Source organism: Phascolarctos cinereus, unplaced genomic scaffold (assembly GCF_003287225.1).
Source record: "Phascolarctos cinereus isolate Bilbo 61053 unplaced genomic scaffold, phaCin_HiC Scaffold_7;HRSCAF=346, whole genome shotgun sequence".
In the NCBI taxonomy this organism is placed as follows: Eukaryota; Metazoa; Chordata; class Mammalia; order Diprotodontia; family Phascolarctidae; genus Phascolarctos; species Phascolarctos cinereus.
The window spans coordinates 387,167-413,777 of record NW_027556180.1 but is presented as its reverse complement, the minus strand read 5'-3'; the positions used below and the strand labels follow the sequence as shown (position 1 = coordinate 413,777).

Below are 26,611 nucleotides of genomic sequence, written 5' to 3'. Positions count from 1 at the left end.
TCAAGTCTTCACCTTCCCACTCCCTGCCACACCTTTTTCAAAGCCATTCATCTCTCCCTAAACTTCTGGAGACCCCCCCCCCCAACTCTCTCCCCTTTCCTGTTTCATTGAAAGGCTGGAGGTGACTCCCACAGAGCTCCCTCATCTCCCGCCCCTCGAATGCCATCTGCCACACCATCCCCTCCTCCCCTGTCTCACATGGAAAGGGGGGCCCTGCCCTGCGCACCACCACGCCACCACAGCACGCCGTCTCCTTCCCCTCTCACTGAGCCTCAGTCTCTCCCTGACTGCCGGTTCTTCCTTCCTGCATACAAACCCCCTCCCTTCAGAGGGCTTTGCCTTTCTTCTCTGGCACACAGAAAGTGCTTACACATGCCTTCTGATTGGCTGAATGACTCCACACCCCTCCCCCATCCCATCCCAGCCATCGTCTGAGACCTCTTCTCCCTCTCAGGCTGTCTACACTATCCGAACCCTTTCTTCTTCACTCTATGGGTCGGCCGCTGACCTCATCCCTGGCTCCTTCCACAAATCCCACCTGTGCTAGATGCCTTTCCTAGGACGTGCATGCCTTCCCCAAGAATATCTCTGACTGACCCTATCTGTCTCAACTTCCTCATCTGTGAAATGGGAACAGCAGCGCCTCCCTCCTAGAGCTGTGGTGAGGATCCAATGAGTTTGTAAGGCTGGCCGCTGGGCAGCTGCCATGAAATGCTAACCGTAACCAAGTCCTGGTGTGGCATCTTGAAGTCTCGGCTGGTGAGTCCTGAGATCCAAGCTGAGCCGGTGCTGGGGTCAGTCTGTGATCCAGGGAGAACCCGGGCACCCCCCTCCTGCAGATGCGCTGACCCTGCTTGGGGAGCCGGCCCGTGCCATCATCCCATGCCATCCCGGGGGTGAGAGCCCTGGCCAGCTCCCCTCACAGAGGATTCTGGGCCTCCTCTCATCTCTTCCCGCATCGTCTTGTCTGAAGTACTCTTCTAACAGCTCTGGGCAGCCGGGAAGCCCAGGGGCCTGATGGGGACAAAGCTCTCCCAGAATAATGAGTCCTAGGCCAGCAGCGAGGCTCCTTCCCTGCTGCTTTGACCTAGCATTCGAAGCCCAGCATCCCGGGGCCCTCCCGGACTTTTCCAGACTCCTCATTCCTCATGGCTAACGAGAGCGCACCTCCGCCCATCTCATAGCTCCACACACCTTCTTCCCCCTCCCCCTCCCCTTTGACTGCTACAGGCCCCAGCTTCTAAGCCTCTTCTCAAATTGTCCCGCATTTATTCATTCCCCAGCAGAAGGTAAGGACCAGCACGGGGCTGTGCACACAGAAGACACTGTCTGTGGAGCCAGGTTGTACTGGACTGAATTGAGAACGTGGCTGGGGGAGCCCTTCCATTGGCCAGGTACCTCTACCACCACCCTGCTCTCCCCTGGGTCACTCCTGGGGGGTTCCGGGGAGTCCCTGGCTCTGTCCTGAGGGGCAGCCTGCCCCTGCTCTCTCCCTCATTGTTCCCAGGCCTATACGAGGCCAGGCAGATGCCCCAAGGTAAAGGGAGGATACTGCAGGTGCCTGCCCCATCCTGGAAGAAAGTCCTGGCTTGTTTCATCCTCCCCCAGCACCGCCGAGATCTGAGCTCTGCTGGATGGGATCAGTGGATTATAGCCAGACTTGGAAGGGACCTCAAAGGAGTCATGTTACTCAGAAGTCCCCAGAGGTCACCCAGAACAGGAGGGGACTCACATCCCCATGTGGCTGGGGCTGGGGCAGGGGGGAGGGGGAGGGCCCTGGGGCATCTGGAGTAGCTTCTGGGAGAAAGGCCCCTGCTTAGACACCGCCTTGTCCAGACCCTCCTCTCCTCCTTCGAGGATATCTCACTTGGGGATGGCATCGGTTCCCTTGGGTTCTCAATCATTGCTGAGCAGATAATTCCAGACCTCTAGATCCAGCCTTGACGTCTCTGCTGACTGCCAGTAGGGCATCCCCCACCGTCTCTGGGCATCTCAAATTGGATGTCCCATAGGCATCTCAAATCCAACACTGCAAAAACCTCATTGTGCTCCCCTCTTCCTGACGTCCCTATTCCCAAAAAGGGTAGACATCAACCTGTGTGTCTGAGGTCTTCTCCTCAATATCTCTCCCCCCTCCCCCCATATCCACGTTTTGTCAAGACCTATCATTTCTGTCTTCACAACATCTCTTCAATGCGCCCCCTCCTCTCCTCTAACCCTGCCCCGACCCTGCTGCAGACTCACCCCACACCGGGGCTGCCTGCCTCAGTCTCTACCCACTCCAGTCCACCTCCATTCAGCCACCACAGGCACTTTCCTAAAGCACAAGCTTTTAGTGTCACCCCCACTCAGCAAACCCCAGTGGCTCCGTGTGGCCTCCATCAACACCCTTCACATCCTGTCCCCTCCCCCTTTCCAGTCTTCTTACCCCTCACTCTCCACCCCCCACCTTCTCTTCCATCCAGGGACACCAGGCTTCTGGAGGTTCCACCACCAAGACTCTCCATCGCCTGGCCCCAGGCATTTCCCTTCCTTTCCCTCCTCACTTCCTTCTCCTGGCTTTCCTGGCTTCCTGCCAGTCTCAGATCAAACCTCTCACTTCTGAAAGAAGTCTTTCTGGATCTTCCTAAACTCTAGTGACGTCCTCCTGAGGTGATTTCTGCTTTATCCTATATGTTGTCGTTTGGTTGTTTCAGTCCCATCCCACTCTCTGTGACCCCATTTGGGGTTTTCTTGGCAGACATACTGGAGCGGTTTGCCATCTCCTTCTCCAGTTCATTTTGTAGATGAGGAAACAGAGGCAGACAGGGTGAAGTGATTTGCCCAGGGTCACACAGCTTGGACGTGTCCGAGGCCAGACTTGAACTCAGGTCTTCCTGACTCCAGGCCTGGCAGCCCACGTGCTCTGGCACCCCAAGCTGCCTGTCCTATATGTTACCATTCTATAAAAGGAGCTAATTTTTGTAAAGCTCTTAACACGGTTTCTGGAACACAGTAAAGACTTAATAAATGTCTCTTCGCTTCCCTGCCCTCCATCTTGCATAATGGGGTTCGCAGATTGGCTCCTCCATTGGGCTGGGGGCTCCTGGAGACCTTTGCCCTTTGAATCCCTTGGTCCTTGCTGCAGAGGAAGTGCTTGCGGGATGGTTGGGGACCATTCTGAGGGTGCTCCTGCCCCAGCCCCTCACCCACCCCCGGCCAAGGCGTGCACATGCTCAGTGTCACCAGGGCATCGATGCTCTGGGCTAGGCTGAAGCCCCCAGTCCTGGGGCCTGTGCGCCATGCTGGTGGCCCGGTGGTGGTGGCTGCGATGGATGGATGGTGACAGCAGCAGCAGCAGCAACACATATATATATATAAATATGGTGCTTTAAGGTAAGTAAGTGTGAGCTTTCCATGTAATATCTTAGAGAAGCCTGTCTGTCTGCCCTCCTTCTTCCTCCCTCCCTCCCTTCCTTCCTTCCTTCCTTCCTTCCTTCCTTCCTTCCTTCCTTCCTTCCTTCCTTCCTTCCTTCCTTCCTTCCTGCCTTCCTCCCATTCTTCCCTCCTTCCCTTCCTCCTTCCTCCCTTCCATAAATTAGCCATGTCCCATGCCAGATGTGACCAGCCCTGACAGATGCTGTCAATAGTATAGACTTTAGGAGCTTAGGATAGGAAGAGTCTTGAGGACCAAAATTCCCCAAGGAAAAGAAGTCATCCCTGCAGGAATGGCGAGCTCTCCATCACTCGACTGAAGAAAGAAGCAAGGCATATCCCATGATAAGGAAGGGGTGGGGGTGCATCTGAGACTGCCCGTGGGCTGCAGCAGCCTTGATTTCAGAGGGGCATATGCAGGACACAGAGCAAGGGCAGCTAAGAAGAGGAAGGACAGATATCCACCATGATCTGGTGTCAGACAGAAAGAGAGAAGGAGACCTGGATCTCAGCAGGAGTGAAACCTGTCCTGGAAAACAGGATTTGGGGCTTGTAACCTTACTCATGTTCCTGAATTCAAATCCAGCCTCAGACACTAGCCGGGCAAGTCACTTTATCCTGCTTGCCTCAGTTTCCTTCTCTGTAAAATGAGAATCCTGGAGAATTCTCCAGTATCTTTGCCAAGAAAACCCCAAATGGGGTCACAGAGAGCCAGAGACAACCAAGCAACCATCACCACCTTACTGGAATAAGGATGAGGCCCAGAGCAGGACTCTGGCACCTGCTTAGGGCAGACTGCTGACTCAAAGACCCTCACCCTGGCTAGAGGGTGCTTGCAGTGGGCAGGGGTCTTCCCTTCCCCACCCAGGCCACTCTCCAGGGCTTTTTGGTCTGCCTGCACCAAGGCCAACGGAAGGTCCACGGTGTCTCAGTCCCCTCCTTCTCTGAAATGCTCATGCCCTCTGACCTACTCCCAGGAGGCCTTGGAAGATCTACCTTCAGGACCCCTTTCATCCTCTCTGACGGCATCTGACAGCCTAGGAGCAGATGCCTTTCGAACCCTGGGATCCCTGGGAATAAACCTAGCTGGCCCAATGGCTGACCGAGGGGCTGGGACTTGGCCAGCTTCATTTTTTCCCAACCCCAAAGTACAGCATGAAAAATGGGATGTAAATTCCTTTTCCAAGAGGCCCCTGCCAAGACAATGCTGCTCTCATGGAGGGCACACAGGAGGGCCATTCCCAGGCTGAGGCCTCCCCTCCTTGACCTACCTTAGTGAGAATAAAGCTCTGGAAAACTACAACAGATGGCCTTGTGGAGGCAGTGGCAGCAGCAGCCAGAGGGTCCCCAAAGGGCTGTCAGCCCAGCCTGAGCAGGCTTAGCTCCCTGCTCTCAGGCCAGGACCAAGACAACAGCCTCCCTCTGTGCTCATCGGGCCCTGCACCCCATACCCAGAGGTCATCAGAATGCAGCTGTCCATTCTGACCAGCAGTCAGAGCAGGGTGAGCTCTGCCCCCTCTGCCAAGGGCCAGGACCCAGGCAGCAGCCTCCCCCTGGCAGGACCAGGCCCTGCACCACATCCCCAGAGGTCTGGGCCCCAGCAAGCCTGTGCAGCCTATCTAGAGTAGGGAGAGCTGCCCCATGCCCTCCAGCCTCATGTCGGGCCCTGGCAGCAGCCACCCCCTCCTCCCTGCCCACCATACTCTACCTGGCCCCTAATCACTGGCCACAAGTCAGAGTGCTGGAGAAGATTCAGATCATGGCAGTGACCCAAAGGCAAACAAGGCCAGACCACAAGGCAGCCAGAGCAGCAGTGTGGCCTCAAGGGGGTCCTGGGCTTGGTCTCTGCTGGCTCCAGGTAGGAGGTGGCCATTTACCCCAGGAGTGCCCCTGTGGCACCCCCAGCCAAGCACTAGGCACCAACTCCTCCTCTTCCAGGCCGACTGCTGGGGAAAGGGCAAGGAGGCCAGGGCCGGGGCCTACGGCCTGGTCTGAAGCCAGCTCAGTCAGCCCCCACCTGCCTTCTCTTCCAGGTTAAGCATCCCCATGCGATCCCAAGATCTGCCCCCCCACCCCCAACCCCAAAATGAACTTGTTATGGAACCCAGCAGGCGCTCACTCTCGCTCTGGGGGCCAGACCTGTCCTATCTACAGAAGCAGCTGGGGTGCCCTACAAGGTGTGAGCTGAGGGGCATGAAAAAGGCCCACCCCACTCTACTCTGACACTGAAAATCTGCCACATTCTCTGCCCCCCCTAAAATCCAGGCTTTTCTGGAGTCTGGCCCAGGCACCTGAATGTGATAGGTCCAAAAACACAAGCTGAGACAAGGTAATTCATAAGCCTTCCACCCACCAGGGCCAGGGTGCTACTAGCCCTTGGCAGCCTAAGAGTTATCTGAGAGTCACAGCCAAGAAGTGGGGCAAGGAGGGAGGGGATGAGCACTTATTAAGCTCCTACTGCATGCCAGGTACTGTGCAATTATTATCTCATTAGATCCTTACAACAACCCTTTGAGAGAGGTGCTGTTATTATCCCCATTTTTACAGATGAGGAAATTGAAGCAAAATGCTAAAGCGACTTGCCCAGGGTCATACAGCTAGTAAGTGTCTGAGGCTAGATTTGAATTCAGGTCTTCCTGACTCCAAGTCCAGTGCTCTATTCTTTGTGCCCCAAGCCAGGTTCACCTTGGACCATAATGACTGCTCCATCTCAGGGACCTGCCCGGGACCCGATGAGGTGAGCCCCGGGGGCTAAGAATGCTATGAGGGAGAGAAGCAAGGGCCCCAGCACAGCTGCTGACACAAGGCACAGCAGAACTGCCCCGTGAGCCACCCTCCCCACTGCGCAGACCCACAAACCTTCTGGTCCTCAACTGTCAAATGAGGGATTTCCACCTACCCATGCCCAAGACCCTTCTGGCCCTTTCAGACCTCAAGAAGAGGCTTAGCCCTCTAGATGCCTAGCCCTGCACTAGAATTGGAGAAACAAGCCTTAGCACACTGCCAGGCACAAGGCAAGGCTTTAGTAAAGCATGTTGGTTGATCCCTGAGATGGGAGGAGGGAAGACGGGAACAGAGGGTGTCAGGTGCCGGGGGCTCCCCCTCCCAGGTCCTCAGAGTCTGCCCACAAACGATGCCCTGTGACCAGAGAGCAGAGGTGAGGGCTCTTGGGTGCAGGTATGAACAGCGCCCCCTCCCTGTGCACACGTGTAAATGTGCCGACAGCCCAGGCAGAACCACCAGGCTTACCTTGGCTCTCAGAGGCCTCTTTCAGGACCTTGGGGTCCCCACCATGGGACCCTGGGCCCAGAGCTCCTTCCTGGTCACTCACAAAGTGACGAAATCTGTGCCTCCTCAGCTGCCGGAGCTCTGAGTTGCGGGCCATGAGCCAGCGGGGCCCAAGCCTTGGCTCGGCCCTGGGTGGCCGCCGAAGCATGTCCATGCCCAGGAGGAGCTTGTGGCCTTCTCGGGGGCTGGAGCTGCTGTCCAGGAGGCCGACACCCAGGGCCACGGCAGCCACGGGCAGGGCCTGTAGTGGGCTGGGTGCTGGCCTTGGCCCCTGGGGCATCATGGCCAGGCGGGACCTCTGGAGAAGCAGGAGGCTTCCAGCCATCAGATAGGCAGCCGTGATCACAAAGAGCAGGAACTGTGTACGCCGAAGAAGCTTCTGGAGTCTGAAGAATGGTTTGGCCATGCCCTTGCTGGGGTGGGGGTGGGGGGGTTTGTGCGGCACTCAGATCCCTGGCTGGCTTGGGGCTGGCTCCATCCACTGGCTCATCCCATCACCGGGGTCCTGCTTCTGTCAGACCTCGGGCCCCATCACAACTCTCCCTGGAGCCTGGTGGCTGCGGACATCTCCTGAGCAGCCTCTGGGACGACTCCATCATCAGACCCTCAAACAAGACAGATCCTGGAAGGGCAAAGACAGATACTCAGAGCCAGCAGGAGGGACCCAGCTTCAGGACTGGGTGAGCACAGCCTCCCCTTGAGGGAGCCTGGGGAGGGCAAGGGGACAGCCCCCAGGGTCCTATGACTTCGGAAGGATCTGTTTCCAAGACACCAAATGCAATCTTTCCTCAGCTTTCCTTTGGACATAACTGGCCACAGGAGAGGAATGAACAGAACAGAGAGGCTTGCTCTGACCCCGCCTCCTTCCTTGGCTGAATGCAGGGGGTGGGGAGCTGACAGGCCAGGCCTGGACGGGGGCAGTGCACCTGTATTCAAATGAGGAGAATGTGTGGGGAGAGGGACAGAGCGCCACCCGCTGGCTGCAGAGGCTGGGCTCTCCAATGGCCAGGCATCTTCGGAGAAGGCTGGCAGATGCCTCTTCAGCTGCCTTCCGTCTTGGCTGAGCAATAAGGAAGGCTGCCCTGCACAGGGGGTGGGGGATTGTCCCAGGAAGAAAAGATCCTGTGAGCTGTGACTAACCCTTCGGCCAGTAACTAATGAGAGCTGGGGCCAGGCCAGAGGCCCCCCAGCCTCCTGGTCAATTGCTTCTCTGTGCCCCTCACATGGGCAGGCCCTTGCCTGCCTGCAAATGTGAGCAGCCAGAGGCAGGTGGGGGAAGCCAAGGCAGGGGGGAGGGGGACACCCCCTCCCTCCCCAGCTCTCCTGGACTTTCCAGTTAAACATTTGGAATCATCATGTGCCTAATGGAGACTCTCACTTACTTAAAGGGGTCTAACTGTCTTGTAACTGCAGAGAGATCCTGTTCTGGGAGGGAGGGAAGCAGGGAGGAAGGAGTGGAGAAAAGAAGGGAAGGGTAGCAAGCCTGCAACTACCTGGGTCATCTCCAGTCAGCATTGGAAATAGAGAGCCAGCCAAGAGCATCATCAGGGCAGCTCCATCTGTCCTTCCTCTCTCTCTCTCTCTCTCTCTCTCTCTCTCTCTCTCTCTCTCTCTCTCTCTCTCTCTCTCTCTTTCTCTCCTCTGTCTCTCTTTCTCACACACACACACACACACACACACACACACACACACGCCCCCAAGCCCCTGCACTCCTGCTATCCAATCCTCTCTTGTGGAGCCCCACCAGCCCAGAGGACATGACCACAGCCCACCACAACTAGTACACCCTGGCCTCCCTGCTGGAAGAAGATAGGATGAATGTGGTTCTCAGAAAACCCTGGGGAAGGAAAACTTCCCTCGGCACATACTTTTCCTGATCCAGGGACTGTCAGTCCATGACACCTCAGGCCTCAGCTCTCCAAATGGGAGAAAAGCATATCAGACCAAGGGGAAAAATGATGGAACAGTTAAAAATAATTTCATACAGTCCTAGAATAATAAAACACTGGGGATGAAAAGGATAGGAAACTGAGTCTCAGAAATGTTGGACAATGAGGTCACAGAATTAGAACCCTAGGTATAGAACACCAACCAGGCCAACCTCCACAGACTCCATTCAGAGTGGGACAGCTGTCTCCCCACCCTCTTGCTCAAGCCTCTCCAGAGACCCCAGGACCACACCAAAGGTAGCCCCAGACCCACTAGAGAGGCCACACCATGGGCCCAACAGGAAACTTGCGGCATAGGTTTCAGGAGGTGGAGATGGTGGCCCCGCCTACCTGCCTGTAGCAGGTGTCCTAGACAAGGCCCGTGTTCATTCTTGGACCAGGCAGGGGCTCCCTCAGAAGCCCCCAGTGTCTGGCCCAAAGCAAAGACTTGTGGAGCTTCACCCCACATAGCATGGGCCCACATGTTGCTGCTACAGGTCACCTGGCTATACAGACTGCCCACAGGGCTGCCCAAAGTCACAGGAGACAGCCCACCGAGAATGGAGAGAGGGAGTTAGCATGAGACAAGACACAGCGACCAAGCAATCAGCTTCTGTTAAGTGCCTGCTGTGTGCCAGACAGCTCATGGGAAAGACACCACAAGAAAGTGGGTGAGGGAAAGGTACCCCACCCCGTCCCTGGGGGCCATGGGGGCCAAGTCCTCAAGGTCACAAGAGGCGCAGTCAGGAAAGGAATGGACATCGGCATTCTAGGTCCCTCCCCAAATTGGAGTCCTTTGGAGAAGTTCACCAATGGGAGAAAGGGACTGTCGTGGCAGAGGGATGGTCCAGGCTAAGAAGGCTACCGGGGCTGATGGATGATCCACGGTGAGAAGGAAGCACCAAGGAGGAGAGTGAAAAGTACCTGAGGAATGGTAGACAGAGGGCTGGACTTAAAGTGAGAAAGATCTGGGTTCAAATCCCATCTCAGATACTGACTAGCTGAGGGACTCTGGGCAGGTTACTTGATCTCTCTGTGCTTCCATTTCCCCGTCTGCAAAATAAGGGAGGTGGAGTCCATGGCCAGCTCTAGGAGCAGGTTGCCCAGCACCTTCAGGAGGCTTCCTGTATTGTCTTGGTTCTATAACGGACAGCTACCAGCTAGGCAGCTCAGGGAGGGGACGGTGATTGAATATCCTATTTCCTTCTGGACCCTCAGGAAGGACTCCTCATGGGAGAGTGCCCTGGCAAGTCTGTTTTCTTGACTGGACCTACCCATGAAGAGCTAGCTTACAGACCTGTGTTTTGCTAACGGGCCCAGGGGCAACCTGCCAATCATGCTACGATACTCTCTACAAGGGTTGCTACTGGATAGTGATGCCAGGGTCCACCAGCTGGTGATACGTTCTGAAGCTGGACTTCTGGGACGGCTTTGTGGAGATTTGGGGAGATGGGAATCGAAAGGCATTGGTTTGAGGTTCCTTCTTCACTTTGGCATGGCCAGGGCTGAGCATCACGCTGGGTTTCCAGATATGCACTGCCCGCTCCATCCTCCTGAGACTTTGATGGGCAGCGGCCACTGTTGCTGCTGCTGGGTCACTGCTGTATGGGACAGAGGGAAGACTGACCAAGATCTGAGTGATGCCTGGGGAGACCCTCCATCCTCATCTTCCTCCTCTGCTGCTGGTCCCCTTCTCCAGCTCCGCCTCTCTCTCTTTCCCACAGGGGGAAGAGGCCGGCTTCAGCTCTCATCTCCCCCTCCCTCCCCTTTGCTGACACTCCCCTTCATACTGTTTGTTCCCCTTTAAATAAAAGAAAACCTGGCTGGTAGCCAGGAATCCTTGTTGTGTGATGAATGCGGCTAGCTCAGGTGCAGATTTGGGGGAAAGGCAGAGATGAAGGAGAAACATCCCGGCTTCAGCCTGAGGCACAGAGGGGGTAGGCAGGCAAGCAGACAGTGATTCCAAGCAGGAGTGCAGACACAATGGAGATGCACCAATAGAATATTCCAAAGCCAGCACAAATGCTTACCAGCAGGAGACTTTATATAAAGGGAAAAGGAGGAACAAGACTGAATTGACCCATAGACCAGCAGAGTTAAGCCCTTGAGGTAAAAGTGCCCTGAGGGGCAGCTGGGTGGTGCAGTGGATAGAGCACCAGCCCTGGAGTCAGGAGGACCTGAGTTCAAATCCAGCCTCAGACACTTGACACTAGCTATGTAACCCTAGGCAAGTCACTTAACCCCAATTGCCTCACCAAAAAAAAAAAAAAGTGACCTCAGCTCCAGGAGGTGGGGGTGAGGTCCGTTCACCAAGCATGCCTTACACCAGCTCCACTTTGGATTCTTGACCGTGAGAACCTTCCTGCTACCTCTGGCTGAGTCAAGCACTACAGCAAGGCTTACTTCCCTCACTTCCCCTTGTCCTTACCAGAGGCACAGTCCATGCAAACCCAGTGCCCCATGCCCAAATAGATGCAAGTGGTGAGCAACCCCTTATATTACATTCATGCTATTACCTCGTGTCATACTTTTGTATTAATCCTTTCTTTTGTATTTTATATTAATTAATTAAACCTAACCTTGCTTCCATTACTGTTCCTGTCTTTGTGTGTGTTTGTGGCCATTGAACATAAATTAGAGAGCTCTCTGTGCATCCACATCAGTTTCTTTGGAGAGACCCATTTTTCCTCAACATTAGACAATTACCTCCTTGGCTTCAGAATTTCATTTGTGAGAGCTTCCCATCCCATCCCAGGTGACTTCTGTAGACTTTTAGTTCATGGGATCCTGCCTATTCTTCCTTGTAACCCTGTGGAATTTGATCTTCCCCAATCTAGGGCACATCAAAAACCCTACATGACAGATTTAGGAAGGAGTCACCCCCCCACACAGCAGGGTTGCCATCATTTCTAGCCCCACCAACCAATTATCTCCCACTTCCACCAGTGAGAATCAGATTCAGAATAGAATTTCTCCTGATTGGTTGCTCTGTCTTTTGAAGGATGTGGTTATCAATGAAGGAAGTCAAGGAATTATGGGGTGTTCTAGGTTTCGGCAGAAAAAGAGAGGCCTCCAGTAGATGCCTCATGACTGGAGTCTCTCTACTACTTTGTAATGCCTCTATGCTAGGCTGGTGCTAAGGCTCCCAAATGCTTCCTCGATTTCCTCATGCTGTCCAGGTCATCTATATTACACTCTGGTGGCAAAAGTTACTTCTGTTTCTTCCTTCACTGACCTTCACCCAAATTCTCCCTGCCTCACTTTCCCTCTCTAGTTAATTGTTTTCCTTGTATAAATACATCTCCATGATATAATAGATGCTTGAGGGCTGACTGGCATTCTGGGAAGTTCAGTTCAGAGGGACAAATACCATCTCAGCTCTGAAAGCGCTTTGGGGCAATGGAGATCTTTGAGCAAGAAGATGATCATCAGTCTGCCCCAGGAGTTCGTAAGAGAGCTGGGCCTGGAGTCAAATCTGAGCTAGGACTTTTCTAGCTGTGTGACCTTGGGCAGGTCCCCTAATTGAATGCTTGCCTACATTTCCTCAACTGTAAAAAGAGGGCTAATAATAATAACCCTCCCGATAATTATAAGCCTTACCAGGACTATTGTGAGGATCACAAAAGATGAGATTTGTAAAGCACTTAGCACAATGCTTGGTATACAATAGGTGCTTAATAAATGCTTATTCCTTTTCTCCTCATTTCCCATGAAAGGAACACACACAGATAGCAAGAGAATGTGAGGAAGGGGCAGGGATGTCAAGAGCTCAGGAGAAGCAGCAGCAGCAGGGAAATGACCAAGATGGAAAGGCTCTTCAGTGCAGCGACCACCAAAAAGGAGGAAAAGAGAAGGGCTATGGGCTGTGGCAGGGAAGGGGGACATCAAGGAGGCCAGAGGGCCCTGCAGAAGTCTCCCAACTTAGGGCTCAAGCTGAAGCTGTTGGTTGCGCTCTCCTCTACAGGGACAGAGAGGTTTCCCCAAAAGGAAAGTCTGCTCTTTTCCTACTTCCCCTCCCCGTGTCCATCCAGTTACAGGTACCATAACACTCCGCTCACTTCTGTAATGTAGCATGTCCCACCTCTTGATCTTTGCCTCAAACATAAAGAAGATGGGGCTGGCCAGAGATAAAAGTTAAATTAAATTAAGGTAAAGAGTCAAACCTCTACCAGAACATTAACAGTTTTCTTTATTGGGGGCCCCGAGCTATTGTGATTGTATTAGTAACTTTTTTCCCTAAAATAAACTCCATAAAACAGCCATCTCTATCACTTATTTTCCATCTCTCCCTCTCTGCTGGTTCCTTTCCTACTGCTTACAAATATGCCCATGTCTCCTCCAACCTGAAAAAAAAAAACACCTTTACTTGATCCCTCATTCCACTGTTGTCCTATTTCTCATCTGCCCTTTGTGTCTGAACTGCTTGAAAGGTTCTCTCCTCTCACTCCTTTCTAACCCCTCCCAACCCAGCTTCTGACCTCATCATTCCAATGAAACTCCACTCCCCAAAGTTACCAAGGATCTTGGTGCCCAAATCCAGCAGCCTTTTCTCAATCCCCATTCTCTTTGACCTCTCTGAAGCCTGAGACTCTGTCCTCCTGGATATTCTTGTCTCTCTAGGTCTTCAAGACACCCCTTTCTCCTGGGTCTTCTCCTACCTGGTGACTCCTCAGTTTTCTTTGCTGGATCCTTCTCCAGATCATGCCCACTAACCATAGGTGACCCTCAGGATTCTGTCCTGGGCCTTCTTCTCTTCTCCCTCTATACTACTCCACTTGGTGATGCCATCACCTTCCCTAGATTTAATTACTGTCTCTAGTCTGATGATTCTCATGTCTATCTATCTATCTCAATCTCTGCTAACCTCCAAACTCACATCTCCAAATGCCTTTTAGACACTTCAAACTGAATGTTCAGTAGACACCTTAAGCTAAGCATGTCCAAAACAGAACTCATTAACTTTCCTCCTAAACCCTCCCCCTAACACTTTCCCAGCTGGTAAGAGGGCACCATCATGGCGGAGAATACCACCATCCTCCCAGACCATCAGACTCCCAACCTAGGAGTCATACTGGGCTTCTCACTCTCTCTCACCCCCTATATCCAATGTGGTGCCAAGGCCTGTTGATTTCACGTTTGCAGAGGTGCACAGGTGTTGCGGCATCTCTCCAACATGCCCCCTCCTCTCCTCTGGTCCTGCCTCAACACTGGTACAAGCTCCCATCGCCTCACCCCTGGACTATGGCAATAGCTGCTGGGGGTCTGCCTGCCTGAGGTCTCTCTCTGCTCCAGTCCATCTTCCATGCACCCACTGAAGCAATTTTCCTAAGGCACGGATCTGACCATCTTGTCCCTTACTCAATAAACTCCTGTCTCTCCCTATCACCTCCAGGATCAAATACAAAACACCCTGACTGGCATTCAAAGCCCCTCACAAGGGGTAGGTAGGTGGTGCAGTGGATAGAGCACCGGCCCTAAAGTCAGGAGGACCTGAGTTCAAATCCGGCCTCAGACCAAACACTTGACACTTATTAACCGTGTGACCCTGGGCAAGTCACTTAACCCTGTTGACCTCAGTTTCCTCATCTGCAAAGTGAGTTGGGGAAGGAAATGGCAAACCACTCCAGAAGCTTTACCAAGAAAACCCCAAATGGGATCACAGAAAGTCAGACATGACTGAACAACAAAAATCTTCTCTGGCTACCCTCCATGCCTAGCATATTCTCCCTTCTCAACTCCTCCCACAGACCTCTCTGGCTTCTTTTAAGTCCCAACTATAACCCCATGTTTTACAGGAAGCCTTCCCCAAGCCCTCTGAATTCTAGCACCTTCCCTCTCTGTAGCGAGTTATTTCCTCCATTGGATTATAAGTGCCTTGAGGACAGGGATTGAGCCTGCCAGTGGTAGGTGTTCTAATAAATGCCAGAAGGGTCTTTCCCAGACTGAAACCGAGCCAGTTGCAGTAACAAGGTGTATCTACTTAAATCTCCAGCTTCTGATTTGAAAAAGGAAAGGCCGGGGGATAAAGTCAGCACAAACCAGCTTATGAAATTGTTCACTGTTGCTCAGGCTTAGGAGAGCTGATTGTCAAATTTTCAGCCCGAGCATTTACACCTCAGAAATTAGCCAACACTACAAATCTGTGCTTTATTTTGTTTCACTGATTATCCAGACTTAAGAAAATGTTAATATCTCAAATTAAACTTAAAAGTGTATTGTGTAGACTTTTTTCTGGAGTACCGGTTGTTAAACATTTATCAGCACACCACCTTTCCCAAAGGGCAGAGGGAAAAGGGCTGACCTGTGAGGTCCCCTAGACTGTGCTACCAGCCAGCCTCATGTCTGTTCCAGATACACAGACCAGGTGTGGAGCCCACCCAGCAAGGTTCAGTGATGCCCATGTCATTGGGAATACGACTGTTTCATTGGGACCTCCAGTCATCTTGCTTTGAAGTCCTGCTTTGTTCATTTACTTAAAGAGAGCCAATAGCATAGGAGCTATGACTCTGCCCTTGCTGAGATTTAGGGTGGGCTAGATGTGAATCTCCGTCTGGCAGCTGCATGACCCTGGTACATTCAGGCAGCCCCTCTGAGCTGACTTCATCATCAGCAAAACGACCCGTTTGGATCTAGAGGCAGGAGACTTGACAAATCATTGCAGACTTTTAACATGCAACCTCGGGCTTTGCCCTATTCTCTTGCCTCTCACCTTCTGGAAAATGACACTTTGTTTTGCCGGCTCAGAGCCCCGAGTTGAGAGTGACAATGCCATGATCCCTTTGCATGGGCGGGGCAGATGCACACAGAGGATGTTACTAAGCTGAACCCTAACCTGACATTGCCTGACCCAGTCACCTTGGCTGGCCATCTTGCCTTGGCAGAACTCGGTGCTGAACGGATAACATCACCTCCTTTTCTGGCCCAAACCTAAACTCATGACCTATGCATGGGGCTGCAGTGGGGAGAAAGAGAGGAGGAGTCGAGACAGTCCCTCTTCAACACGACCCACATTGAAGTGAGGGAAGTTTTATTGATGCCGCCTGGACCAAATCAACCCTGAAAGATTGGACCGTAAAGCTAGAGCTGAAGCCCAGAATGTGCTCAGGGACCACTTGTCTGACCTAAGGCAGACCTTCCGTGTGTCCCTCCTCGGGGCATGGATGCTGCCCCCCCCCGGGGGCCACTGCCCTCCCCTCCCCCTGACCACTGCCTCCCCAATGCTACTTGGTTTTTGTATGAGCTGAGGTTTCCGGATTGCTAGGATCTGTCTGGAGGAGCAGACATACAACCATTGTGGATGAATGAAGTAAACACATGCGGAACAGGACAGACATGAGGTCATCTCTGCTAATGCAAAACCAGGCACTTGCTTCCTGTTTAATTTATATTGCTCCAAACCAATGAAATCAAACAGAGGCCTGGCCCAAGCCCCCCAACCACGGTCAGAGCTTTTGTTCTCTGCAGTGCTGGACTTTGGGGGGGGGGGCAGCGAGAGTAGACAGGTCTCTGGCCTGGGAATCAGGACACCAAGGTTGTGTGACCTTAGGTACTTCTCTTTCCTTCTCTGAGAGCTACTCTCCTCAACTCTAAAGGTCCCTTACACTCACTCTAATATTCAATCTCTTTCTCTCACTCACTCACTCTCTCTCTCTCTCTCTCCCATCTCTGTCTCTCTCTACCTCCCTGTCTCTCTCTTTCTCTGTCTCTCTGCCCCATCTCTGTCTCTTTCTCTCTGTCTCTCTGTCTCTGTCTCTCTCTCTCTCTCTCTCTCTCTCTCTCTCTCTCTCTCTCTCTCTCTCTCTCTCTCCCTCTCTCTCTGTCTCTCTCTCTCCCCCTTTCTTTCTCTGTCTCTCTCTCTCCCTCCCCATTTCTGTCTCTGTCTGCTGGTCTCTGTCTCCCCCTTCCTCCCTCTCCACCCCACCCCTTGCCCAGGAGAGATGAATGGAGGGGCTCTCCAAAAGTCCCTGAGTGTGACTTTCTTATGGCCAAATTCTTGATTCCTCCTTATGGTATCTATGGCAAGACCAGAAAAGTTGGGTCTCAGTGCTGGGCACCATGCCAGCTCCCCTTCCTTCAGCACTTTGTGGGCATCTCCCAGCTCTGGGCTAGGACTGGATGCAGAGCACATTCATCAGCTGTTGCACTGGGAGAGTTCTTAGAAAGAAGTTCCCCAGTCAAATCCCCTCCTCCTCTGAAGGAAAGTCATGGAGAGAAGACACAATACAGTCTACTGTGCAGAGGGACCCTGAAGGCTGCACAGCATGGCAGGTCAGCCCCTTGGTCTGTGATTGTCGAGCACCCAGGACCTGCATTCATGATATGAGCAAGGAGGGAGGAAGGAGAGGAAAGAGGAGGGGGGAAGGGAGGGGGAAGAGAGGGGGGAAGGGAGGAGACTTTTGAGTGTTTTCTGCCTGAATTCTCAAATTCATCTGCCTACCAAAATCAACTTGACCAAAGTCAGATGTCCTGGATGAATCCAATCCAACCAATGTTTCTTAGGCACCTAATTTGTGCCAGGCCCTGAGAGAAAACAAAAACCAATCCCATCTCCAGGGAAATCCCAGCCAAATTCTTGATTCCGCCATATGGTATCTATGGCTGTTCTTCCCCTAACTCTAACAACCCTGGAAAGGGATGAGGACAGTCCTCTGTAGGCTAAGGAAGAGAAACTGGGGCTGGGCTCAGAGACCTTCATCCATGGCAGAAGGCCTGGCGTCTAAGGCTCTGACCCTGGGCTCGGACTGTTCCCGCAGCAGGGAGCCAGTGGGGTTCCCAGCTCTGCCGTGATGGTCAGAAGAATGTAGCTCACAACTCTAAGTCAGTTTTGGGGGAGGGGAGGAAGAGGAGGTCAGAAGGAGCCTTTTAACTCATCAGTCCCTAATCTGGGCCAGGGTCATGGTCTCTTCTCCAGCAAGCACATCAATGAAGACAGTGGCTGTTCCTTTATTGGAACACCCTACTCTCTCTTTCAGGCCATCTGTGACTATTCCTGTCCTAGAAGAGAGGAAAGGTGTTAACCCCTAGTCTTGTGCCAGGGCCATGCCCTTTTGCCATCACCTTCCATGTCTTTGGGTTCCACAGTGAGGCCAGCAGGATGCCAGTAGGGAAGGCCAATGAGATATTCTGTCTGGGCCAATTCTAGAAAAAGACCTTCCCTGTCACTGATAAGCATGTCTAACAACTTGAGGCCAAGCACAGAGCCCTGGGCACCATGATAACTCCTCTTTGGGTACAGCCATTCCATTCATTCTGAAGACATCCCATCCTGTTACCATTTGGTCTAGTTTCTAGAAAAATAGTGTCAACATGTTTGTCAGATGCTTTGTTAAAATTTGTACAACTGACCTGGGCAGCATCCCCCACCCCCAGTCTGCCAGGGTGGTCGTCATGTCAGAGAAGAAGAGCAGACAGAACCCGGCCTGTTCTCAAGAAGGCTACGCTGGCTCTTGGTGCAGCCCAGGAAGCCACAGCTCCCACATTCAGTGGCATTCCCAGCTTCAAGGAGAGAAGCTTCACACATGGGAAATGACAATGACAATGACAACAAGGATGGTGACACAATGATGCTGACCAGTAACAACAGCAATGATGACAATGACAATAACAAGGACAATGACAACAAGGACGATGACAACAATAACAACATCAGTAATGACAATGACAACAGCAGTTACAGTGACACTGATGACAGTGACAACAATGATGGTAAAGATGATGACGACAATGACAATGACAGCAAAGATGATGGTGACAGTGATGACAACAATGACGATGATGATGGCAACCATGATGGTGATGACAACGACAACGATGATGATGACAACAATGACAATGATGACAGCAAAGATGGTGATGACAGTGACAATGACAACAACCATGGCAGTAACAATGACAACGATGACAATGATGATGACAACCATGATGGCGATGACAGTGACAACCATGGCAATGACAATGATGATGATGATAGCACAGATGATAATGACAGTGATGATGACAACCATGGAAGGGACAATGACAATGATGACAATGACAACAATGATGATGACAACCATGTCAATGAAGACAGCAAGGATGATGACAGTGATGATGACAACAACCTGGGAGTGATGATGACAATGATGACAGTGATGGTGATGACAAACATGACAATGACAACAAAGATGACAACTATGACAATGACAATAAATCATGCTTGTCTCCGAATTTTACCAAGCGCTTCACAGCCTCCATCTCATTTGATGCTTACAGTGAGCCTTAATAATCAAATTAGATGATATCTGTAAAAGTGTTCAGCCCATTGCCTGGTACACAGTTGGTGCTGCAGAAATACTTATTCCCTTCATTCCCCTGATTGACTTTTACAAGCATTATCATTCCCATTTATAGATTAGGAAACTGAGGTCCACGGAGGCTCAGTGATTGACCCAAGGTCTTACCCAGCTAGTCAGTGTAGGAGCCAGGACATGACACCAGGTCGCCAACCCAAAGCCCAGCTCAACTCATACTGTGAGACATTCATTATCTAAAAAGTTAGAGAGCAGGACTGGGCAAGCCTTGGAAAAATCCTGACTCACTATAGCCCTTCCTGGTGGCATGGAGAAGTGCCACAGGTATAATCAGAAGCCCTGGATTCCAATTCTGGCTGTGATTTCAGTAGTGTAACCTGAACTTGGGTTTCCTCTTCTGGAGAATGAGATGGGCTAAAAAGCATCTGGTGACCTTGCCAGCCCTAGATCTATCATCCCACTGAAATGACTGCAACTAGTCATCCTACCCCTCAGGACCTGGCCCCAACTCTGCCCTCCCAGAACTTTCAAACTGGGAGCAGCAAAAGGAGCATAAGATTTGGGATCAGAGTTCTTGGGTCCATTTGCTCTGAGGCTGACTACATGTGTGACCTCCTCTGGACCTGCTTCCTCCCTATAAAGGTGAAGGGGCTGGGCCAGGTGGTAAGGACCCTACCAGATCCTACCTTCTGCTCAGTGCCCTCATCCCATCCTGTCTCCCATTCTTAGGATAGAGTTCATCAAACATTCGATCTGGAATATTTTGTTTGAGCTGAAACATGTTTGTGTTTGTGTGCAGGTGTGCACACACATGTGTATGTGTGTATGTAATATATACACATACATACATGTGTATCTCAAGTGCCGCAGTCTCGAAGGTTTCAGTAAACGTCAGTGTAACCGACTATACAATTCACTAACATTGTTATCAACAATCAGTCTGGTCTGATCCACCACAGTCATGCACCCTGTACCTTGACCCCAACACAGTGATGTCAATTTTGTCCTCCACGAAAACGAAGGACAGCAACCAACTGCTGAGCTAGAAACAATACAGACCTATCTTAGTGTTTCCTCAATCTAGCAGAGAGGAAGAGCATGGAGATCTCTCCACTGAGCCCCATCACACAGTCTCTCAGGAGAAAAGTTCTCTGGTCCTTCCTCTGCTGTCTCACACATGCCTTCCTCTAAACTGACTTCTGTCAGGCTCCTCCCAGATGGCAGATACACTGTAACTCCCCAAGATCCCTTTCTGTCTTAAAGATACAATAGCAAGTTCCATGGGAACATGGAAAAGACTTCCAGAGCTAGTTATCCAGACAGAGAATGTTATCAACCTGGTCCCTGTCTCGGCTGGCCAGACCTGGCACTGGCCCCAGCTGATCAGGAATAACAAGCATTGTATTGGCTGTTCTGTCTCCAGCCTGCCTCAGGTCAGCATTCCTGTAAATATTGACTTCTTCAGAACATTCCCCCTGGAGGATGGCATTTCCCTAAGAGAATGCCCACCAGCACCCTTTCCACTGGGGTCCTCTCTACACTTGGCTGTTCTTAATCACCAGCCAGACAGAGATTGCCTCATCCTCCCCAAACTCTCTGCAGATGGATAAGCAAGAAACAGTATCCCCATTTTAAAGGTGAGTTTACTGAGACCCATAAAGGAAAAGTGGTTTGCTGAGAGGCCAGATGAAATGGATCCCATCCCATGCCAAGTTTCCCTGATTCTCCACACCTGATTGAAGGCTCCCTCTGCCTTGGCAAGCCCAGCTGCAGACCTCAGTCCTGCCCCTGGGCTTCTCCACCCCTCCCCCATTCAATTCCCCTGCCTGGGAAGCTTGGCTAACTTCTCTCCTAAGGTATATTTCCCTGGCAACCCCTTCCTGAGGCAAGGATTTGTGAAGATGAGAACAGGAGCAGAGAGACTGGGTTGTTTCTCCCCTTGTGCCCCCCACCACCTGCCAGAACAAATAATTCATGCCTTTGCAACAAGGCCATGCAGCCAGAGAGTATGATTCAGGAGAGACAAGGAGAGGTGCTCATGGAAGGAAGTCTGGCCTTCCCAAACTCTGTGTCCCACGTTCTCTGACCCCCAACGTCTTCAGACCCAAGCAGTGTACTGAGAAGGCTCCCCTGCCCATGCCTGTCAAGTGGTGCCTAAGTTGTAGACTCTGACAGTAACAATGTGAGTCACTCACATTTACTTCCATGACCTTCACAGCAGCTCTAGGAAGCAAGGAGAGAAAGCAGGGATGCCCCCACACCCCCCAGCCAATGCAGACACACCAATGCAAACTAGGCAATAGGCCCCATAAAGCTGCTTAAAGCAAAGGGGGGACAGGGAGGGAGGGGGAGAGTGGCAAAGAAGTGTTTGCTGATTAGATCCCCGGGAGGAACTTCCTCCCTCTCAGAGATGTCAGTAAGTCTGATGGGAAGCCTGTGGGGAGGGGGTTGCCCTTCCTGGAGGGCTGGAAACAGAGGCCAAGTAGGCCATAGATATAGGGGGGTACAAAGCAGCCTCTGAGGCCCCTTCTAGACCTGGGATCCTCCTGTTAACAACAGGATCCTGGCAGATAAATCCCAGACTCTGAAACCTCCGGCCCACAGGTTCTTGTCCACACTGCACCTGCTGCCCTACCTGCCTGAACTCTTTACCATTCCCTGTGCCAGTCATCCAGGCATCTGGGGGGAGGGGGCCAACCTCTGGTGAGGAGAATCCCTCCTAGCAATATCAGGTGGAGGGGGAGCTGAGGACACTTTGGGGAAGTCATCAGGCTAGGTCTCCAGGAATGACTGTATGCTTGAGTTATTTTCTGAGGGTTGGGGGAAGAGGTCAGACAAGGTCCCCTGAGGTTGAACATGGAGAGAGAGACAGAGACAGATAGTGGAATCAGGAAGCTTTTGAGTGGTGAATGGGAAGAGTAGATCTCCTCTCACCAGGGTCCCTGGGGGTCCAGAAAGCATCTGCCTGTAACTGGGGAGCAGAACCAAGACCAGCCAATGTGGGGGGCAGGCTAGGGACAGTGACCCAGTCCTGAGAGTAAGAAGGGACCCCTCCCTACTCACTCTGCAATGTGAGCAGCATTTCTGCTGTGTGGGGTCACTGCAAGAATGGCCACCCCACAAACCTGCTGTAGGCAGGAATGTTTGGTCTATTCTGGAGAAAGAGACTGGGAAGGGACAAGAGGGACCAGAAAAGAAGCCTGTTTTTCATCTTTTCCCTTTCAAAGCCTGAAGTGGCAAGCTTGAATCCCAGCCTCCCTGGCCACAGAGTCCAGCCTTGAGGGATAGAAAACTCCAGCACAGAAGAGGGGCAGAGGGCCATGCCTGGCAGAGGTGGGTACAGACTCCTTGAAGCTACAACCAGGATGGATGAGGGCCCTAGCCCAGTGCCACATCACCCCCATAGCCAACCAGGCAATGCTAGCTGGTTTAGTGGGTCTGTTCAAGGGTGCTTCCTGTGACCAGCTGCTCCACACTGGGCCATCCACACCCTCCTGACATGTCCTGAGGCAGTGGGTTCTGAGGGCTCTCCCCATATCCCTCTGGGAGCCTGAGAGACTTCTCAATCACACTCAGCTCTGTAGACAGCTCCCCATGGGCAGGGGGAAGTGGCTGGGGTGGAGGGGTGGGGGGAGGATGCTCTCAGCCTCCACTGATTCAAGCTTCTCTTCCTCTCTGCCACATGTCCTCAGGCAGAGTGGAGACACTTTCAGATTGATGATGTGAAGGGCTGAGGGCCAATTCAGGGCTAGACAGACTCTGGTGCAGAGAAGGGCTGGCCTGGTCATGCTCTCCACCTCCACACTGGGAAAGATGCTGAGAAGAAGCCTAGATCTGGCTTTCTGTCTTTGGCCTGTTTGGGCCCCTGAGCTCTGAGGCCTGAGAGAGTGACCAGCAAAGAGCTGGTTCAGCTCCACACAACAACATGGGGGACCTCTGAGGCAGGGAGGCCACCACACCAGCGATGCCTTGGGGAAGCGCAATTATAGTAACACCCTGGGGTTGGGGGGGGGGTGAAGAAAGGCCATTCTTTCCAACCCCAGGAGAGTGAGCCTCAGTCAGTCAGGCACCTGTGGCTCTCCCACACAAGAGGGGCTATCTTCCAAGTAGCCTGGGTTTTGGCTATTTCTTTGGAAGGGGTTGATTTGGGGAGCAGTTCATGTGTAAGGGTGAAAACATTGTTTCTGCTCCCTGTCCCCATGGGATAGAAACAGGGAGGAGGGGAAGGCAAGAGGGCATCAGAGAAGCCCAAACTGCCAGTCCTGTTGGGCTTAATGCAGCTGCAGACAGCATGGCTAATAGGGCAGCTAGCCTCCCTGGAGAGGCTAGCTGAGATGTCCCCATTGCCTTCCCCAGTGTTGCTGCCCCAGTGACAGCTGGGCAAGCAGAGGAGACCCTGCCAGGCCCTCTACACCTCTATCTGGCTGGTGTTTATTTGGGCATGTGCCCAAACCCTCAGGAGGATGGCACCCTGCCCACAGTCCCGGGCAGAAATGGCCCCATCATGGGCTCCCACTAAGCCATTGCTGGGGCCCATTCAGCCAGTGCTAGCCAACATCTGGGCAGATGCTTAGCTCTGCCTCTGTGCTGTTCTAAAAACCCAGGTTTGCTCTAGCAGTCCCTTAGCTGGAGTTTTCAGAGAGAAATGAGAGAAAAATCCAAGCTCATTGGGAACCTGGGGCGGGAGGGGACCAGGCAAAGGGCTCCTGGCCCGACCAGAAGGAAGATGCACAGCCCTTCCACCAAAGGGGGACTGCCGCAGGCACACTGCCCTACGTCCCTCTCCAGGAAAGACAGGCAGGGCTCCGAGCGGATCTCTGCGAGTATGTTTATGTTGGTGGGTATGCACACCAGTGTGTGTGACAATGCCCACCCAAGCCACTTCAATGCCTCCCTTACCCCAAATTCTGTGTACACACACACACACACACACACACACACACACACACACACACACTTCCACGTTCCAGAGGAAGGAAGCCCCCACCCAGTCCCCAAATTTGCCTCTAGTCCCAAGCAGAGGAGCAGGAGTGCCAGCGGCAGGGGGCTGCCCGGAGTGGGCACACTGTCGCATCTGGGACCCAGGGTGGGGAAGAGCACACAAAGTTATGTGTGGAAGGTTATCTCGGCGCCCTGACCCAGAGCCTCCCCTAGCCCTCTTCCCAAGAGAGCCCGAGGAGGCCCGGAGGCGGCAGCAGTAGCCGCGGCGGCGGCAGCGATGGCCGTGCCCAGGCTCGCTCACTGCTCGCTTCACTCACCTCAGAGAGCAGGTCCGGGAGCAGCCGGTCCAGGGCGATGGAGCGCGTTGCGTCAGGGCTCCAGAGGGCATCCTGGGGGAAGGGGGGCTGGCGCCTCCACCGCCGCCGCACCTGCCTGACCCCCTCTCTCTCTTTACCGCCCTCCCGACCCTTCTCCAGTCCGGTCAGCAGACTCCGCTGTCTCCTACGCCGCCGGCTGCCACCTCGAGGGTCCCGGGAGCCTCCCCGCCTCCACCTCCACAATCCGGCCCAGCTCTGGGGGGCTCTGATCCGTCAGTCAGTCAGTCAGTCAGTCACTCGGTGGCCCCAGCTCAGCTCAGCTCGCACAGCCCAGCCCAGGTCTGTCTTGCCCTACCCTGCACGGAACAGCACAGAACAACCCAGCCCTGCACAGCCCGGCTGCACAGACTCTGGCTAGGGCTCGGGCTCCGCCTCCCTCCGGCTCCTCCTCCTTCCCTCCCCCCTCTTCCTCTGCACATGCCCAGCATCCCAGCAATGAGTGGCCCGCTCGGGTACTAGAGGCACCGTTCCAGCAGAGGCTTCTCGACCCTAGCCCCCCACGTCCCGTCGCCTCCGCCCCAGCGTCCCCCCTCCTTCCCCCCCCCCGCCCTCCAAGACCTCTACCTGGGAAGAGGTAGTGCCCAGCTCTGCCCTCTGAATCAGAGAACCCACACTGGCACACAGACACCAGGCACACACAGAGTCATGGGAGCACAACAGCCACGCAAAACGGTGACAAACACAGTGACTGAGACATCACAGCCGCACCACAGTGACACCCAGCGAGACAGTCACACAGCGACACGCAAGTGAGCTCGATGGTGCAGAGACAGAAATCACTGATCCCGGAACACAAGTGGACATCCAGGGCCAATGTGCAAGTGACCCAGGGAACCAGTGCGAGGATCATAACCGCCCCCTCCCACACGTGCACGCTTGCACAAACACATACCACGAAATGCACCTGCGCACACCCCCCACATATACTTGCACACGCACCGCAATATACCATACACCCCCCCCACATATACTCACGCACACACATACATATACATCTCCATACACACACTCCCACATGTATTCACATACAAACCACACAATATACCCCCACACCACACACACTATACTCCACAGTGACTTCCCTTCCCCATGCCTGCCCAGGCAGGCAGATCAACTCCGTGGTATACACTAGCTCACAACCAAGACCGGGGGCTCCCGGTGATTCTGGCCAGCCCTGGACCTGACTTTCCTCCCTGGATGCAGATGCTTCCTTTGCTGGTTCCTCAGCTCCCTCTCATATGGGACCAACCGTTCCCCACCAGGGCCTGGAATGTGCTCTTTCCTTGCCTCCACCTCCTGGCTTCCTGCAAAATTCAACTAGAAGCCCTCCTTCTGCAACAGGCTTTTTCCTCCTCCCCCTCCTTTCCCTCTGAGACCACCTCCATTTACCCTGTAAACACCTCTTACAAATGTTACCTCCTCCCCTGGACTCTGAGCTCCCCGAGGGCAGAGCTACACTTTTGTTTTCCTTGTGTCCCCAACAGTGCCTAGCACATAGTAGGTGCATCATCAATGCTTCTTGACTAAGAATAATCACAGCCCAAACAAAATACAGACATCTCACGTGTGAGCACATGAGTGGTGTATCCAGCTCTTCTGGGCTTCCTTTCTCACCAGCCTCCCTACACTGCTATCTCCAGCCTCTCCACATGCCCTTCTACCTTGTTCCCAGCTCCAGGGGCCTGGAGGGCTGGGGGCCTGGGGGCTGGGGCTTTCTTAGGACCCTGACACCAGTCTGACTGGGCTTGCTGACTAGTAGCTCTGGTCTGGTCTCTGCCACGTGGGAAGAGCTCAAAGCACAGTCAGATCCCAGCAGGTAGCAGCTAGGTCCCTGAATAAGCCAAGCCCTGGAGACCACCCTGGAGGCTTTTGAAATGACAGAGAAATACTGCAGGACACAGTGAGGGGTTGTTCCCCTGCCCCCCCCCACCGTGACATCCTGGCCTTCTCCCTGAGGACCAGAAAAGGGGCAAGCGCTGTCCTCTGACCCTTCACTGACTACCCCCACCTCAACACCCAGAAGCCCACTGAGGGCTAACTCAGTCAGTCAATATTTACTAAGTGGCTATCCTATGCCAGCCACTGTGCTAAACACCGGGGACACAAAAAAGGCAGAAGAGAATCCCAGCCCTCCAGGAGCTTCCAATCTAAAGGGGGGAGACAAGATACCAACAAATATATGCAGACAAACTATAGACAAGATAAATAGGAAACACTTAACAGAAGGAAATCACAGAATTAAGAGGGTTGGGAAAGGCTTCCAGCAGATGGGATTTTGGTTGGGACTTGAAGGAAGCCAGGAGTAGGAGATGAGGAGGAAGGGCATTCCAGGCATGGGGAGAGGGGTAGCCAGGGAAATGCCCGGAGCTGAGAG

General features: G+C 53.1%; 1 protein-coding gene across 2 annotated transcripts in view; it reads right to left on the bottom strand.

The window, feature by feature from the left end:
• WSCD1 (WSC domain containing 1) overlaps nucleotides 1-24,558 on the bottom strand; it is a 77,157-nt gene extending 52,599 nt beyond the window's left edge. The window contains exons 1-2 of one of the 2 annotated variants that reach the window (XM_020964759.2): nucleotides 24,178-24,558; nucleotides 6,664-7,324 (exon numbers count right to left, since the gene is read on the bottom strand). In XM_020964759.2, coding sequence (XP_020820418.1) covers nucleotides 6,664-7,108 — 445 coding nt within the window. In that variant the 5' untranslated portion in view covers nucleotides 7,109-7,324; nucleotides 24,178-24,558. Of the gene's footprint in view, nucleotides 1-6,663; nucleotides 7,485-24,177 lie in introns of those variants that run through there. The other variant, XM_020964761.2, reaches the window with a different exon arrangement.
• Nucleotides 24,559-26,611: the final 2,053 nt, after the last annotated feature.